Raw genomic sequence first — 19903 nt, 5'->3', positions numbered from 1 at the left:
CAAGCGAAACCAAATCACAAATCAAAACTCCAGAACGCCATTTACTTTCTTGGTGACTAAATAAACGAAATAAACTATATCTGTTAACCTCAACAACCTGGAAAAGAGAAGCACTGCTTCGTTAGGATCAAGATTAGCGCAAATGTAAACCCAAATAAATTAATAACTTAATATAACTTATTGAATAACTTGGTATTCCCTAAATATTTTTTGGTGCACAAACTTAACACCTGCATCATTTCAATGCATTGATGACAGGAAACAAACTGCTCGGAAAAAGGCTGAATATTTGCCTCAGCAGAGATTCATTACTAATACCCTAGCGTAAATATTTCCCTCCCGCTATCTCCCCTCCTTGTTTATATTTATCATTACGACTGCATAGTTTGCAATACCAAACAATCGTCAATCACAGCATAAAACAATTAGGCGATTGTTGCATCGTTACAGGGCCAAAGCACACGGGAGCAGATACAAATGGGGTTTCAACGTAGCAAAGATGCACTATTTTTACGTACGGGTTATAAAACACGCATGGACGCATACAAATATCCATATATCGATGGCTTGAAGCAACTTTGTGGAGAGAGTTTTTCTACCGTCATGCGGAACCAAATCACTGACCAAATTCCAGAACATTTATTTTCTTGGTGAGCTGACGATAGCCTAGCTTGATGATTCCCCCACAATTGTGTAACTCAACCCCTTAATGCAATGGCGTCAGTTTGATGCCAGAAACATCAGCGAGTAATTTGGTCGCGTCCACAACTCAATCCGAAACGAAGACATGTGATGACGCAAAACAAGGAAGAACAAACGATATCCATTGCTTTGAATACATAACGAGACTGAAAGTTTGCCTTACTTCCTTCTTCTTCTTCTTATATGGCACTAACGTTCCTAGAGGAACTTCGCCGTCTCAACGTAGTATTACTTGCGTCATTTTCATTAGTACTTAGTTGAGATTTCTATGCCAAATAACACGCCTTGAATGCATTCTGAGTGGCAAGCTCTAGAATACCCGTGACCACAGTGCAAGTCAGAGGAAATTTCTTTGAAGAAAAATTTCCCCGACTAAAACGGGAATCGAACCCGAACCCCCGGCATGTTAGGTTTGACGCTAACCACTCGGCCACGGGAGCACGCCTTACTTCCTTGCTTGAGACTTTAAACTTCTTCAATTCATTCGTCTCTAACCTTCAAAAAAGTTCTTGAAAACTTTACTTGATCCATCATATTAATCCTCCACCCCCATTGCCTTGAGAAAGGCATTCAATCCCTCGTCGTCCAGCTCGCTCAGCAACGATGTTGTTCAGTCGATTTCCTCACAATGAACGAAAGTTTGCCTCAGCGAGATCCACTGTTTATCCTCTAGGTAAATATTTCCCTTCGTTCTTCTTCTTTTCCTTTGTTCACGGAGACTTTACATCTTACGATTTCTCCTTCGTTGCTCGTCGATAAGTTGCTCGTTATTGACAGCTCTGTTCGGAAATGCACACAAATGGACAGAACAAATGTATGAGGAAATTGGAATGCTTCCAATTTTCATCAATTTAAACCATATACAGACTAAGGAATTGTAATATATAGCATATCAAACAAATCTTAGGGAATTTCCGATTCGTTTGGTATGTAAATCGCCAAAATCCGTTCGCGTAAAAAATAGTTATTAACGTTAACTTTATTACATAAAAACGTGACCTGTTTTCTGATTTGGCACCCTTTGTAGCACTAGTTTCTGCGCACTGCTCACCGCGCCCGACTGGCTCAGTACTTTGTAGTACTCTGCGCGAACCCCTGTTGTACAATCAAAACCGCTATGTTGAACTTGCCCCTGGAAATTTGGCGAATAAACAAAACTTAAGTGGGGTCGGTTCGACATAAGCGGGACTTAGAAATTAAATAAGGGCGCTACACCTTAATGAAATACGTAGTTCTACGTCGAAAATCAAAATTTTGAGAGTTTTGAGGCACCCCTAAATCATGTCCGATTGAGCTGAAATCTTGCACAGGTAATTTTTTTGGGCCAATAAACAAAATCTACATGGTCGGTTTTTGAAATTTGTCATGACCATTTTCGCTACCACCCTATAATACGTACTAAATAATCATCTGGTGGTTGATTAAAAGTTAGCTCAAATTACACCAATAGAAGGTGGATTTTATAAACCTTCAAAACATCTGAATCCGTAAAAATACCCTATAAAACTACTGCAAATCATGAAAAAGACTATTTTATTTATATGTTTGGATACATTTGAATACCTGATTTGACACAGGTGCGCTGAACTAGAGCATTCAAAAAAGTGGACAAACCAAAATCATTTACCCTATACAGGTCGGACTCGATTATCCGGAGTATTGATTTTTTTTCACTCCGGATAATCAAATCCTTCGGATAATCGAGTCAAAACAATTTTTTTTTCTTTATTTGTTTTTTTGCATGTATTTTTGGTTTTTTGAAAATAAAAGAGGAATTTGATTTTTGATTCATCCCCTTAAAGTCAGAAAACACCTTGAAACATAATTTATGAAAAAAATAATTTATCCAGATTCTCTCAGGAGGTGATAGACGATCATATTTTTTGAAAAAATCCTCCTACGCATATGTTCGAATTTCAACAATGACAGAGTTACGGAACTTTTTTTTTGTTTCGGACTCTGTTGCTTCAAACTTGCTCTACATTAAAAAGTACGCTACGGAAGACGATTCTGATGCTTTCATTTGAAAGATGAGAAAATTTAGTACAGAATATAGTAGTGGAACAACTAAATTAGTGATTTTCAATAACATTTTGGAAGTGAAACAAAAGTTAATAATTCTTAATGTGTTATTATTAATTTTATCCTAAAATTTATATTAAACTAGATTGTTTCTATCAATTAAAATGAAATTCTTTAATCGCTCCACAATTTGTTCTTTGACGCACATCTTCTATCTTTCTTAATTTGGCTGCAATATCGATATAAACAAAAATTCAAAAATCACAATTTTTACCCCACTGTACATGTAATAGCCACTTAAACTTCACCTTAACGTTGGAAGGTTACATTTATCCATGAAATAAGCCATATTTGAAATATAAAAAAAAAATATTATTTTCAAAACTGAATATAATCGAGTCCAAAATTGTATATAATCGAATCACATATAATCGAGTCCGACCTGTACTGTATTCTATTTGTCAAATCAATTCATTTGATACCAATATTGAGGGGATTGCAAAAAATACATACTCGATCATTTTGTGGCTACGACCTTTTCGAATTTATATTGTTCATAGTGTAGTGTATTCAACAAAACAAGTCATTGAGCCATTTTTTGCGGCGGCCAAATTAAATTTTTCAAGATCATGGAATACGCAGTTTTATAATGACAGTAGATTTAAAGGTATGTTCCAAATTTCAGATCAACCAGTGATCAGGAACGGGGTCAAATTTCAATTAATGTGGGACAACCCAACAAACATTCAAACACACATAGAAACAGGTCAAGCCGAATGAAACCATTAAAAAAGTAATTAGTTGTTTGGGGACTGCGGCCATCTTGAAATTGGATTTTTCATTATCTGCTATGTTCTACTAGTCAAGAACTTTCTTTTGATACATTTTTAAGCATTTTTCATAAATAACTGTGTTCTACTAGTCAAGCTCTTTCATTTGATACCCATATTGATGGGGTTCTGAGAAAATATGAAATCCGCCATTTTGTAGTGGCCGCCATCTTGGATTTGCATTTTTCATAAATAACTGTGTTCTACTAGTCAATTCCTTTCATTTGATACCCAGATTGATAGGGTTCTGAGAAAATATGCAATCTGCCATTTTGTAGTGGCCGCCATCTTAGATTTGCATTTTTCATAAATAACTGCATTCTGCTAATCAAGCCCTTTCTTTTGTTACCCATATTAGCTATTCAATATAGAATTATTATACAAATTATTCAAAATTTCCGAAAATCGAAAATAAAATACTCCGGATAATCGAGTCTAAAATTCCGGATAATCGAATCCCGGATAATCGAGTCTCCGGATAATCGAGTCCGACCTGTATAATTATTCTGCCATTCCATGCCCAACCGATATAGTGGTTCTCAGATTTTCGTCAAAAGTGGTAATTTTGTTCTTAATCGCAATACATTAGACCCGTATTTTCCTATTTTTTTCTTTGGGGTGCCCATTTCCATTTGAGGGTGGTCCGAAAAATCATTTTTTTCCACTTTTTCCTAAAAATGACTTTTTTATAAAAATCATAATTTTTGAACAACTGAACCGATTTAGATGAAGCTAACCTTCTTTGAAAAATATATCACACTTGCAGGAAGATTGAATTCTAGTCGCATAGGTCTAGTCTAGTCACATAGGAATATAGAACAAAGACACAAACAAAGAACAAAGAAACATGTTAAATTTGCAAAATAATAACTCAAAAACGAAAGAATAGCATCTCTGATATCGAGATATGTTATGTGAAAACTCCTCAGCTTTCCATAAAAAAATATAAAAAAATATTGCGCCTTCTATCTTTAACCGAGAAAACTATGAAAAACTAACTCAATCAATAATTACAAAAACAAAAATCCATATTTTTCGCAAAAGTGAAAAAGTAACTCATAAGCTCAAATTTGATATGTCGATCGTATAAATCGGTCCTTAATTTTTGTAGTGGAAAAAATGGGAAAATAATTGTTTTTTCAAACCATCGATTAACTTTGAAAAATCATAACTCAAAAACAAAAATAAAATTATATCTGATATCGAGATATGTTATGTAAAAATTCCTCAGCTTTCAAGAAAAAATATAAAAATATACAGTGCTCTCTAGTCCAAAGCCATGAAAAAAATTAAAAACGGCGCTTTTCCATCTCCTCTTGAAATCATTAATGCCATTCGCTTTCTTCTAAGTTTCGAATAGTTTCCTCTTAATCAGAGCCCAGTACTTTTCCACTGGGCGAAGTTCTGGACAGTTCGGTGGATTTTCTGTTTTTGCATAGTGACAAGAGGCCAAATCTGGCCAAAACAAGTCGTGGCTTCTTATGAATGGTAGCCACCGCTTCTGGAGACATTCCTTCTCGTAGACATCTTTGTTGATAGTGCCGGTAGAGACGAAAGATTTGGATTTTCGGCCACAACTGCATATGGCCTGCCAAACCAAGTACTTTTTTGGGGAATTTAGACTGCTTCTTGGTCCGGAAGTTTCTTGGACCCGGAAGCTGTTTGAAGCCTTCAAGAACATTAGTTTCATCGTCCATTATGGTGCATGAACATTTTTGCAAAAACTGGGTGTAGAACACCCAGTTTTTGCAACTGATTTAGTCGATCGACATATCAAATCAACTGATATATTCGATCGACATATCAAATTGAAAAATTAAAACTTATGATTTTTTTTTACTTTTGCGTTAGTATTTACTTTTGCGAAAAATGTTAATTTTCGTTTTTGTAATTATTGATTGAGTTAGTTTTTCATAGTTTTCTCGGTTAAAGATAGAAGGCGCTATATTGTTTTTATATTTGAGGGGCTGCAAGGGAAATGCAAGGGGTGTAAGTGACTTGATCGACTTTTCTACATCAACATTTTATTTATTAAATAACTCAACTGCAAAAACGTTCCAATTTAAGTTTGCTATAGAATCTGATAGATGAGGTTCTGACCTATATTCCACATTGTCAAATACAGCTGGAATGTATTTGCAGCTAAGTTATGACCAAAAGAGAGAGTCGATGTAGAGAAAACGATCAAATCACTTACACCCCTTTCATTCTAAGACCCTCATTTGTTATGGAAATTTTAGGATTAAGATTAATAATAATAGGTTTTTTTACATAACATATCTCGATATCAGAGATGCTATTCTTTCGTTTTTGAATTATTATTTTGCAAATTTAACATGTTTTAAGTTTAGAGCACGGCTTTTTGCAGTGAAATATTGCTTATCATCACGATTGGGCACCTTTTTCACTTTGTACGCCTTCAGTCCACGCCTCTGCTTCACTTTTTGTACATATGATTTTGATTTTCTGACCTTTCGAGCCATATTCTAGCTGAAAGGTTGGGATGTTCCTCAATAATAACACCTACTTTTCGGTCCAGATGTCGGGAGCATACTTTTCGATTTGTTCCGCTTCCAACCTTCCGATTCACAGTTAAGCGCTGGTCAAACAATTTGCACACACTAAACATGGTACTCTTCGGCAGTTTCAGCTTTTTGGTGAGATCGCGTACCGACAGTGCCATTCGCCATTCGCGCAAAATGCGTTTGCGTACTTCCGCTTGATTCGACGCCATTTTACCAAACTGAAGAAGAATGTAAACATGTTGGACATCGAAATAAAGAGGAGGGTTTCAGCTGTCATGTAAGTGAAATATTTCATAAACTACACTGAAAGAAAAGTGTCCTAAATTTAACGTGGACAGGCCGCCGCTTGTGTCGTCGATTTCGACCGATCAGATCAACTGGGTATTTCCGTTTGATTAAGGGTTGATATTTTTCAATGGTTCGATATTTAGTTACATGACATATATATTGTTTTCTTCAATTGTTCTGGATTGCCCAAATCGACTGACGTAGAAATCTCATCAATTCATCATCAAATGACTAAGTAATAAGCTTTTGAAATGGAACTATTTTCACGATACGCTCGATTTTTGATTTTAAATTTGTACCCCAATATGTTACCGAAAAAAGTAATCCTACGTCAAAAACGCGTGTATTAACTCGAACAATTTTTTGTTGTGTTCAACCTTATTCAGTTGCATAAAGCTAGAATTGGGCTTCACGAATTACAATTTTGAAAATTTTGTAAAGGTTCCACAGTTGTACAAATCCACATTTTTATCAATATTTCAAAATGGGCTGTTACAAATTAGTATGACAAGGAACGATGATCCACAAGAAGCTTCTGAAGTCACACAACAGTTTACTCCTGCTGAAAGGCTCATCATTTGCAATTTTTCCTCATACTCACAACTCTCGATTTCCACGGTGCAATTCTGGGAGTCCAACGGATAGTAGTGCAGATCCATCATGCAAGCGAGCGTTGTGGTGAATCGCATCCCGTAGGTGACGGCACCGTCCCCGGCCAGCCGCACCAGCTTGTTCCGCTCGGTCACATCGTGCAGGAAACTGTTCTTATCGTTAGCGAAAAACGTATCCGGCACCCAGATCTTCTCCGCAAAGTCCCCCGACAGTGTTATCACATCGTTCGCGCCATCGTCCTCAATCACGATGTCACCGTTCTGATCGTACTGATTGCCACCCGTTCCTCCCGTCCCCGTGCCGCCCCATATCGAGTAGGCGTTGAAGGCCAATCGCTCATCCTTCCAGTACTGATTTAGGTACATCGTTATCGTGTAATCCTGAAAATAGAACGGGTGGGAAACGGATCGCGAATGTAGGTGTGTGCGAAGTGAGATAAAAGCATTATATGCACGTAAATCATATTTGCGTTGGCCCATCACTCGAGCGGGCGACAATAATTGTATAACTGAATCATAAATCTCACCATATTAACTTCTGAAATTGCATCAAAACTAGCTATTGTCAGATCCATTCCTACGGTTAGTGGCTCACCTGAGAACAGAAAGACTGATTAATTCAATTTGTATGAAGGTAAATTAAAATTACACTGCCTTCCGGAATCACTCATTCATCAAACTTCAAACTTCATCCCCTAGCCTCGTCAAAAAACGTCAATTATTCTCTTGTTATCTTGCATGAGAGCACTGGAACTGATTTGCAAGTCGAGCTCTGTGCCAAAAAAACGGTGTGGTTGGGCTGCCATATGCAGCAGTGGCGAAACCGTGGGTGTCTGTCAAGTACTATGACAGCTCCGGGTTTGGGGTCAATCCAATTTCACGTGACCGGCACATGGTCCAACGGTCACGGAAACGGTGCGGAAACACGAAACAAAACAATGAACAAGAGAATATTCATAACGTCAGGTTTTCCGCCAAGAACTGTTCGTGAAATATTTCAAAATCATTATACAGTGGAAATCGATTGATCCGTCGGTCACTCTGTCGGATGGCAAGAATAGTTTGGTCATTTCGGTACAAATAACCACACAATGAGTTTTATCATTTCCTCTTTCTAATGTATGCACACATGTACCCTGTTCGGCAGCATGTGGGTGGGAAACAGAATACGTACCGCCAAAATTGGGTCGCAACCGGATGTCGTAACCTTCCAATATCCTAGATATAGTTTGTGTGACATTCTCCAATCGGCCGGCTGCCATTGATTTCGAGTGTCCGCTGTGAAGGAAAAATAAAATAAAAAAACACGTGAGCGAATGGACCGGCATAATTAATTTGAGGATTTGCCATCCGGTAAATTGGGACAGTAACACATGATTACGATGGCTGTTGCAACCGCAACGGAAGAGAAACAATTTTCCGGTTTTTTAAACGTTTATTTCAATACGCAATACAATGGCGATGGCGATGACGACGACGTTAAAAAATCCCTACCGTAGGTATAAATCAATACATTAAAATGGTTCTATTGTACATAGTAGTTTTAGGAATAGAAGTAGTTTTAAATTGTGCATATTAATTTTAAGGTTTTTTACACTATCATAAGTTTTTCTGTGTTGCAGCTAGATTTAGATTTAGAGAACTTACGTTTAGTGTCTCGTTTGTTTAGTTCGTTGGAGGTGGGGTTATTTTTAAGAATCTTCGTTCTCTCGATTTGCAGAATAATATAGGATATACAATTAAGAATAATTAGGCTTAACGCTTTTATAACAATCAATTTAGGACTTTCTTTCACTTCTGACTATTTGTTTTTGAATCATTGAATCATTGTTGTGTTTTCTTTTGATTCTCGGTGAAACACAGTAGCGCGCCGAAAGTGGGAACGTTTTATTTCTCTCAAGGTGTTTGGGAGCAGGTGCGTCGCAACCGCACGTTGCGACACTCTCCCCCAGTGCATCAGGGCCATTGATCCTATGTACTTACGCTTGCACCTACGTCCAACACAGCGATCTTCACGACTGGCCTCTCTAGCACTCCAGTCGAGGTCTGTACCAGAGCACGACGAACCTGTCCATCCTTGGACCGAATTTCGTGGACAACTCGACCTTTCGGCCAGCAGTTCCTCGGCAGAGTCTCATCAACGATGACGACGATGTCCCCTTCTGCGATTGACTTGACGTGGCTAAACCATTTCGTCCTCCGAGTGAGAGTTGATAGGTATTCAGCTACCCAGCGACGCCAAAACCGGTTTGCGTAGACTTGGGAGGATTTCCAGGTGTGTTTCAGAGCGTAACTGCTGTCGTCAAACGTGAACGGGGGCTTTGAACCATCTGATGACCCGATCAGAAAATGATTCGGAGTGAGAGCTTGGGAAAGCTCGTCATCTAATGGCAATTCCATTAGAGGTCGTGAGTTGATGATTAGTTCGATCTCTGAGAGCATGTTCTTCAATAGTTCATCGATGGGTGTGCGTGTGACTTGGAGTTGCTTCAGGGTTTTCTTCACGGATTGAACAAGGCGTTCCCAGACTCCTCCGAAATGTGGAGATGCAGGAGGGTTGAAAGACCATTTCGTATCAGTGGTGACGAAGTGCTCTATCAGCTTTTCGTGGTCCATTTTTTGCAACGCTTCTTTCAATTCTCGACTTGCTCCGATGAAGTTAGTACCGCGATCGCTTACTATCTCCAGAGGGGTACCTCTCCTGGCGATGAAGTTTCTGATGGCGAGAATGCATGAGTCGGTTGTGAGGCTGTGAGCAACTTCAAGATGTATCGCTCGCACCGTTAGGCATGTGATCAGCACTCCCCATCGTTTCTCGGTCCTCCGGCCAACAACTACATGTATTGGACCGAAGTAGTCGATACCAACGTAGGAAAATGGACGACAGAAAGCCTTCAGGCGTGCGGGTGGCAGAGCTGACATTTCCGGAGCAACTGGCTTCGCCTGGCGATTCTTGCAGTGCTGACACCGTGCTCGTACGCGTTTGTAGGCCGACCGCAGCTGAGGCACGTAAAATCTACGCCGAATCTGGTTGAGTGTAGTCTGGTGATTCATGTGACAGAAATGCTGATGAACACTGGATATAATGAGGTCGGTAACGGGATTACACTTCGGCAACAGTATTGGGCGCTTCATACAATCATCGACGTCTTCACAACCATCTATACGTCCTTTCATTCGCAGCAGCCCCTCTTCATCCAGAAACGGACTGAGTCCATACAGCGAGCTACTCTTGGGCAATGCGTTCTTCCAAGGTGCGAGCTTCGGTTTCTGTAATGCAGCTATCTCTGCAACGAATTCAGCATTCTGCACCAGTTTGAGAATTAACAACTCTGCTTTTCGAAGCTCTTCTTGTGTCAATGGGCCGGTGACGATGGGCTCCTTCGATAATTTCTTGCGCAGATTCGATGGATACCGCTGTACGAATGCAACATGACGCAGCAGCCGCTTCCATTTAGGGAAATCTTCCCACCTAAACAGGACACGCTTGACGGAATGATGTAGCACATTGGGTCGCTTCTCTTCTGCGGTGTAATCGAAGCTCGATACTGCAACAGGCCACTCTTCCTTTGCCTCCCACAAGAATTGTGGACCACGGAACCAACGACTAGCAGAAGAAAAATCCGGGAGTTTCTGCCATTTCGTCGCATCGTCAGCAACATTCAGTTTCGTCGGAATCCAATTCCATTCGTTAACCTCGGCCAACTCTAGAATTTCACTGATCCGCACTGCGACGAATTGATTGTATCTCCGGTGATCGGAATTCAACCAGCAAAGAACGTCACGCGCATCCGTCCAGAAAAACTGTTTTGTTGGTTTAAGCTGGTGAGACATCATGATACCTTTCGCCAAACGGGCACCGATAACTGCTGCCTGAAGTTCAAGTCTGGGAATCGACACGAATCGCAACGGAGCTACTCTTGTTTTCGCGCCGCCGAGCGCACATTCCACTTCGCCATCTTCTTCGAACCGGAGGTAGGCAACTGCGGCATATCCGTTTTCGGATGCATCTACGAACACATGGAGTTGGATTTCGCTTTGACCGCCTGTACTCGTTTTTATCCGGTAACACCTGGGTACACTGACGGATTCCACTTGCGGAAGAACTTGCAACCATATTTGCCATTTCTCCCACTGTTCGCTCTTAATGGGTTCGTCCCAATTTATGCCACTACGCCAAATTTCCTGGAGCAGGATTTTCAGGAACATTAGGAAATTCGCAAGTAGTCCAAGTGGGTCGTAGATCGTCATCAGCGTACTCAAAATCTGCCTTTTGGTTGGCACAATATGACCTTGCAGTAGATCGACATTTCTCCTCGAAGACACTTTGAAGGTGAAGGTGTCGGCTGCGGTGCACCACCACAATCCCAGAACTTTCTCGGTTCCCATTTCGCTCAACAGATTCAAGCTCTTCTCTCCTGGATTTGCCTTCAGCTCCTGCAGTACTCGATTCGAATTTGACAGCCAATTCCTTATTTCGAAACCTGCCTCTGTGTGAATGAATCGGACATCTACAGCTAGCTTAATCGCCTCATCTTCTGTCTCTACACTGGACAGCATATCATCCACGTAATGCTCTCTAATTATCGCCTCCGCTGCCCTCGGGAACTTATCCTGAAATCGTTGCGCATTGTGGTTCTTCACATATTGTGCACAGCTGGGTGAGCAGGTTGCCCCGAAAGTCATTACCTTTGTGACATAGACATCTGGGCTACGATTTGATTCTCCGTTCCGCCATAGAAACCTCAAACACTGTTGATCGCGCCAGTTCATCAACACCTGAAGAAACATCTCTCGAATGTCGCCCGTTATGGCAATGCGAAATTCTCGGAAGCGTTGTAAAACGGATAGAAGAGAAGTAAGTTGATCTGGTCCAGTTAGCAGGAACGAGTTCAGCGAAACACCCGCCACCTTTGCGGCTGCATCCCACACTATGCGCAACTTTCCCGGCTTATTGGGATTGACAACAGGGAATATTGGAAGGTACCACACGCGTTCGAATCTCTCGGCTAGTTGGTTCTCCGTCAGTTTTACGATGTACCCAGATCGCTCGTAATCCCTAAGTTTCTCCTTCAGAGCTTCAGCTAGATCAGGGTCCCGTTGCATTCGCTTTTCCAGACATATCAGCCGCTTCATTGACATTGATTTGCTGTCTGGCATTCGAACATCATCATACCGCCAGAGTAATCCAGTTTCATAGCGCCCCTTGTTCACATTAGTCAGAGATTTCAACAATTTCTCGGCTCGCTCGTCGTCCTTCGACATCAGTGGTTTAACGGAACTTATTGCGATGCTGTCTAACGAAAAGTACGTTTTTACTGCGTTGTGTAGCTCTGCGTCGCTCTGTTCGGTACATGGACACACATGAAGACTGTGGTGTGCGACTAAACTAGTCGCTGTTTGGGATGCTATAGAGCAAGGCCCGAATACTATCCACCCCAGGCGTGTTTTGGCAGCGATTGGTTCGTCCTTTCTTCCTTCTCTGCTGTCGAGCGCGTGGCCCAAGCGGCAATTATCCATTCCTATAAGTATCCGTGGTCGAACATTGCGATAGGAATCAGCCGGCAAGGCCGTCAAATGATGAAAATGTCGCGCTAATTCCTCCATCGCGAGAGTTTGCTGGGGTAGAGCGAGACTGTCCACGGTGTGCACTTTCGGTATCCAATATGTACTCATGTCGTGCACTCCGGAAATATCTACCGCTAACTTCACAGAATTCATTTCCTGACGTTGATAATCCCCTGTCCAGCCCAGACACAAGGGATATGATTCACCTTGAATGTCTAGCTCCTTCAGCAAACTGTGTTCCATCAGCGTCACTGACGAACCGTCGTCCAAAAAGGCGAATGTGCGTACAATCTTCCCTCGTCCGTGAAGTAGCACCGGCACGTATCGGAAGAGAATCTTGCTAACATCGTTAATGTGAAAATTACAATTCTCGGTAGGTGTAATTGCTTCCGCCTGTAGACTCGATATCTGAGGATTCTCCATTCGCTGGTATCTGGAATCGTCGTGTAGCAACCTGTGATGCATGTATGAACATCCGTTTCTACCACAGGCTTGCTTTACTGCACATGCTCCGAAATGTTTCGACAGACACTTCCGACACAATTTATTCTGTTTCAGCACTGCCCATCGCGCCCCGATATCCAATTCTTGAAACCTTTGGCACAACCCTACACTGCTGCATTCTCCGTGACAAATAACGCATTGCTTGCTGGCTGGTTTCGACATACTTTTGGAGGACATCGTAGAGTTTGGAAAATGATTTGAGTCGGACTGAATGTGGACATTAACTTCCTCCTTTCGGACACGCTTCTCAGTTCTACCAACGTACATACTGATCGTCGATGGAATCGTTACTACGCAAGCTGCTTCCACTAGCGTGCCCAACCAGCTACTGAAACCCGATAGTGTGACCGCTGACATTGTTTGACGATGCTTTGCCCAGTCGAGCTTCACAGTAGGTGGTAGTCTCTCAACGAGTTCTTGAAGGAGTGCCACGTTGCATAGATGCTCGTTCAAACCACACGCCACAATCGTTGCGCACATGTTCTGGACTGCTACGCCGAAATCTATCAGAGTTCCCAATTTCTCCGCCTTTGGCGCTGGCATTTCCCGAATCTTGCAAACTAACGAGTGAACGATGATTTCAGGACGGCCAAACAGCATACGAAGCGTATTGATGACACCATCAAGTCCTGCTGGATACAACAACCGACTACGAACTGTCTCAAGAGTCATCTGTCTGACGATTCTCAGTTCCCAACGTTGTCGAATTTGCATTCGGTGGATGAACAACTACGGGAACGCTCAACTCCTCTCGTATCTGCTGTTCTCTTTTCTCCATACGACGCTGGAACTGGGACTGCAAATCCTTAATCGCATTCTGCATTTCGCGGTCCTTTTCCCGAAGCAGCTTTTCGTATGCCTGCTGCTGTTCTTCGAACCTACTTTGCATTTGGTCCATTCTCCTCTGGAATTCCCTGAGTAGCTCAACTTGCCCCTGGTTATCCACTGGCCTAGGCTCCGCTTCACTCTGTGCATGATCTGTAGTGATGACCGATGGGATCTGGTCTGCTCGTTTCGCCTCACACTCTGAACAGCTCCAATCAACTTCTTCGATTCTCTCAGTTACACCCACGCACACGAAATGGAACCATTTACCGCATTCGTCACAACTAACCATCCGGCTGTTGTCGAGATCCTTGCACAGCACACAACTCACACCTGGTTTTGCCCGATTATTTCTCGGCATTATTGCAACCTCGATAAAGCTTCCCCGATCACGAACTAAACGGATTTTTTAAAATGTTGCAACCGCAACGGAAGAGAAACAATTTTCCGGTTTTTTAAACGTTTATTTCAATACGCAATACAATGGCGATGGCGATGACGATGACGTTAAAAAATCCCTAAATGGTTCTATTGTACATAGTAGTTTTAGGAATAGAAGTAGTTTTAAATTGTACATATTAATTTTAAGGTTTTTTACACTATCATAAGTTTTTCTGTGTTGCAGCTAGATTTAGATTTAGAGAACTTACGTTTAGTGTCTCGTTTGTTTAGTTCGTTGGAGGTGGGGTTATTTTTAAGAATCTTCGTTCTCTCGATTTGCAGAATAATATAGGATATACAATTAAGAATAATTAGGCTTAACGCTTTTATAACAATCAATTTAGGACTTTCTTTCACTTCTGACTATTTGTTTTTGAATCATTGAATCATTGTTGTGTTTTCTTTTGATTCTCGGTGAAACACAGTAGCGCGCCGAAAGTGGGAACGTTTTATTTCTCTCAAGGTGTTTGGGAGCAGGTGCGTCGCAACCGCACGTTGCGACAATGGCATTTGGTCAATGTTAAGAGTAATAAGTTGTAGGCGGAAAGAGTTTTATCCAAATGACATTTTGTTTTTACGCTTGATTAATTTCCATAGTTCTATCTCCATCATATTGAAGGTCAATTACCTAAGCCAGATGGGTGTATCCATTTATCGACCCAATCAAAGCCATCAGAACACACACAGCTTCACTTTTCCCCCGGAAGAAAGCAGGCCCAGCGCTTCTCCCCGGATGTTTTGTAACTTAATGCTCTTTAGATTTGATTAAATTTCACTGAAGAAAATGAGCTAAATTTCAATATTATGGCGTGTAGTCTTGTCATTTTTATAGGTTTCTTAGAAATTGAAATTTCAATCAGATTTCAAAACGATTGCTGTTTTCTAATAGGTAATTGGAAAAATAGATGCATAACTACACTCTGTCCAACTTATATAAGACCGGTTATAATTTCAACAAGATAAATTCATACGGTATTGAATGCTTAGAATAAAGTATATTTAACGTCAATTTCATTCAAAAGAGCTGTTTGTTTTCTCTATTGTGCTTAAATATGATAATTTCAGCTGCCCAGTTTCTATTTCATTGATAATATTTATGAATTTTGAAGACCATTTCAAAATTCATAAGTATTATCAATGAAAAACTCAAAACGATCGGCTGATTTACATGTCAATAATTGGCTATTTCGGTTATTAACCTGGAAAATTCGTGTTGAAATACTACTTACCAAATCTGCTGAACGGATTTCTCAATATTTTTACATGTTTTCGAAATTGCGACCTTGAGCTCTTCAACCTTGGGGTTCCCTCAGTGTAGATTCTGTGTACAAGGATCCCCCTAAGATTTTCAACAGGATTCAACTCTGGAGAGCGAGCCGGCGAGTCCAAAAAATTAAGTTTTTGGTCCTTAATCCATTGCTTAGTTTCCTTGCTGGTATGAATAGTAGCATTGTTTTGCAGGAATATGACAATATCCACGCAAAAACGATAGGAGGGAGGATTCCAGAACATGTATGTCATCCTTGAATGATGTGAAAGCTATCTTGAGCATTCCGGTCGCACAGAATCCCACCCAAACCATGCGCGAGCCTCCACCAAAATTCCTGGTTGAAAAATACTGTTCATTCGTCCGTAAATCACGCCAGTACTCGTTGAAACCATCAGGACCATCCAAATTGAACTTTTTTTCGTCAGTGAAGATAACCTATACATTCGTTATGGTATATACCAAAGTGGATTTTTTGGAAGCATTCTTTGTCACAACATACCATGCCCACCTGTAGGTGTTAATGTGAGCTTTGGAAGAACTCAGACGTCTTCCGATGTGAGATGGTGTAAGATCAGGAGCTTTAACCTTTTAAGCCCTCTTTATGTGAGGATTTTCTACCAAAACTTGACGAATTGTCACCCGAGTAACATTTAAATTGAAATACAGGTCGGACTCGATTATCCGGCATTCGATTATCCGGAATTTTAGACTCGATTATCCGGAGTATTTTATTTTTGATTTGGGAAATTTTGAATAATCTGTTTGGGAAATTTTGTTCTATATTAAATAGCTAATATGGGTATCTAACGAAAGGGCTTGACTAGTAGAACACAGTTATTCATGAAAAATTCAAATCCAAGATGGCGGCCACTACAAAATGGCGGATTACCTATTTTCTCAGAACCCCATCAATATGGGTATCAAATCAAAAGGCTTGCCTAGTAGAACACAGTTATTTATGAAAAATGCCCAAAAATGTATCAAAAGAATGTTCTCGATTATTAGAACATAGCAGATAATGAAAAATCCGATTTCAAGATGGCCGCAGTCCCCAAACAACTAATTACTTTTTGAATGGTTTCATTCAGCTTGACATGTTTCTATGTATGTTTGAATGTTTGTTGGGATGTCCCACATCAATTGAGATTTGACCCCGTTCCTGATCACTGGTTGATCTGAAATTTGGAACATACCTTTAATTCTACTGTCATTATAAAACTGCGTATTCCATGAGCTTGAAAAATTCAATTTGGCCGCCGCAAAAAAAATGGCTGAATGGCTTGTTTTGTAGAATACACTACACTATGAACAACATAAATTCGAAATGGACTCCGCCACAAAATGGTCGACTATGTATTTTTTGCAATCTTCTCAATATTGGTATCAAATGAAATGATTTGACTAATAGAATACAGTACAGGTCGGACTCGATTATATGTGATTCGATTATATACAATTTGGGACTCGATTATATTCAGTTTGGAAAAAAAAAATTATTATTTCAAATATGGCTTATTTCATAAAAAAGTGTAACCTTTCAACGTTAAGGTGAAGTTTAAGTAGCTACATGTACAGTGGGGTAAAAATCGTGCTTTTGAAGATTTTGCTTGAATTTTCACCAGGAATTGATTATATCGATATTGCAGCCAAATTAAGAAAGATAGAAGTTGTGCGTCAAAGAACAAATTGTGTAGTGATTAAAGAACTTCATTTTAATTGATAGAAACAATCTAGTTTAATATAAATTTTTAGGATAAAATTAATAATAACACATTAAAAATTACTAACTTTTAAGCAGTCTTCCATGTTTCACAAAAAACACTGCGTCCGGAATAAACATGTCCACGCTGCTGTTCACAGTTTTGTGTTTGAATACAAACATGATTTTTTCGTACCTATGTTTGAAAATGTGACATGTTTGCATTCGTAGTATGTTTGGACATACGATGTTTAATCCTAATGTTTCACATGATGTTCGAACATGGTGTACAGTTTCTCTTGCATTTTCACCCCAAGCACCGGCAGTGCGTAGAGTAGAAGAAGCGAATCGGAAACCACACCACCACCACTCAACGCGTGGTGTGTTGGTATGTTGACATGGAAAAAATGCTTTCCTTTCATGACAATGGGTGCTTCATCAAAAATATTGGGCAAATAAAACAAACCTCTTTTCCTGTTCTGAACAAAATAAACATCGATTGATATGAGAGTTTTTCACATTTGATATCATTATTTAGTGCACGCATCAATTTATATATTGAATTCATGTAACATTCGCTATTTGCTATTTGAACAAGTACTAAAATTGAATTATTCAGCAGTGACATGCTAGGCGTGACGCTAACCACTCGACCACGCGAGCAACAATTTGGGTGCATCTTTGAATACAAATGGCCAATACTGCTTGTTCGCGACGATCGCGACCCGAGCTATAAAACGAGCGGAGAAGAGGAGAAGAAAGGATGATGCAATCGCATGCACACATAGCATATGTAGTGCAGTGTAAGTGTAGCTTTTTGTTTTTTCCTTCATTCAGTTTGTGATAACATCGAGAAATTAATGGCGTGTTTTAGCCGCTGAAATTTCTCTGCTGGTTCTGCTGTGTGCCGCTGAAGGTTGCATCTAAATCTAATTTTTGGGTATTTATTTTTTTGGGCAGCATTTGTACGACGTCGCCCGCTATGTAGTCGGCTCCCCAGACTTTAATTGCCAACATGCACGCAAAAAAAAATAGAAAGCTTCTTTCCATTCAGAGAATGTTTTATTTGAACGAAACCAAGGATTATTTAATCAGACTTGCAAAATGTGCATGAACGATCTATAAACTTTTACTTAGTCGCGGCAATACATACACACACTCTTCACAGATACACGGGCCGAAGGTTGTGCAGTCCACTGATGATTCAACAAGAGCCAAAGGTTGTACCGCTCATGACAACTCTACACGAGCTGATGATTGCGCCGGCTAGTGATCATTCTATCCTGGATTCCTCGAGTCGAATAAGACGCACCAAGCTAGATATAGGGTGCAGACTAGGGGGTCGCTGCTGATTAACGGTCAGCTGCATCCCAATAAGAAGTATCCCATGTCGGGCACACGTACAGAGCACTGAAGACTGCAACATTCCAATTATGAGAACACTTGTAATACTAACCTCGAGCCAACCGCGAGTAATCGGTTACATATTAGGGGAGAGTGGTACAAAACGCACCATTTAAGCAAATCAGTCATTTACCGCACTTCTTGTAATTGATTCATGCTGTTTAACATCTAGAATACTTCTTCCATCACTGCCAATTATATCTCTGATGTAATTTGATATAACATACTCGAATTTGCAAGGATTTTTTAATATTTCCATCGACAGTTCAGAACATAGGGTTGGGTGAGATGCCATAATCCATGGACAGAACGCATCATAACAACTTGGTTAAACGTTTCAAAACAAACGAACACAGCGCACACAGTGGGCTTGCAGGATGCCCGAAATTTCAATATTTTTTTTTTATCGATAAGCTAATAAAAGTACTTCTATTTGTTATATTTCATAAAAAAAAACATATTCGATGCTAGACACAGCTTATTGAAAATTCATTACATGGATAAAATTTCAAATAAATTGTGTAAAACCAATAGACTTGTTGCAATTTTATCACATTATGCAATCAATTAGACCCACTATGCAACTAATATCATCAAAGCGAAGAGAGAAAGTCAGAACCAAAGGGCTGACATCCCTATCCCAACCAACACAAATTGAGCGTAGGCTGCATAGAAAGGGCTCAAGCGTACAAGTTTCTTTTGTTCTTCTCGTAATGTGATTGTGGTCAATTCAGTCGTGCTGTCAAATTCCTTTTGTTTGTTCCGTAATGTGAGTGCGGCTTGGAGTAATTACTATGCTTATGATTTTCTGTGCGAACCACAAAAAAATGGTTACATGCCAGGGCATTGGTCAAAACGAACGTTTGTTTTTATAACCTATGTAACGAATATTTTTTCCTGTGCATATTGCCCCAATTATTGCTTTCACAATTTTTGGCAAAATTCTTGTAAAATATGACATGTTGGTGTGATTTTTAAGTGTGATCATAAAGTTCAATGATTCGTTGTGGAGGTAGAGTGTAAATATCCTGATATTTAAACATTGACTAACCGCAAAATCTTACCAAGCAACCATGAATATTTATAGAAAAGGCAGATGCATTAGTTTTTCTCAATTTGTATCTTATTTTATTATGATGGGCATGTTTGTGTACTGTGAATATGTGGAAGAGATTACTGCGAACTGAAATGAGTAAAGTAATATATCATTTTAC

General features: G+C 40.1%; 1 protein-coding gene across 1 annotated transcript in view; it reads right to left on the bottom strand.

The window, feature by feature from the left end:
* LOC129765058 (gamma-aminobutyric acid receptor subunit beta-like) overlaps nucleotides 1–19903 on the bottom strand; it is a 76213-nt gene that overhangs the window by 16826 nt on the left and 39484 nt on the right. The window contains exons 3-5 of the mRNA XM_055764893.1: nucleotides 8153–8256; nucleotides 7506–7573; nucleotides 6969–7359 (exon numbers count right to left, since the gene is read on the bottom strand). Coding sequence (XP_055620868.1) covers nucleotides 6969–7359; nucleotides 7506–7573; nucleotides 8153–8256 — 563 coding nt within the window. The remainder of the gene's footprint in view (nucleotides 1–6968; nucleotides 7360–7505; nucleotides 7574–8152; nucleotides 8257–19903) is intronic.

This window comes from Toxorhynchites rutilus, chromosome 1 (genome assembly GCF_029784135.1).
Source record: "Toxorhynchites rutilus septentrionalis strain SRP chromosome 1, ASM2978413v1, whole genome shotgun sequence".
Lineage (NCBI taxonomy): Eukaryota > Metazoa > Arthropoda > Insecta > Diptera > Culicidae > Toxorhynchites > Toxorhynchites rutilus.
Note: the sequence above shows the minus strand (reverse complement) of the source record. Positions and strands in the feature narration are given on the sequence as shown.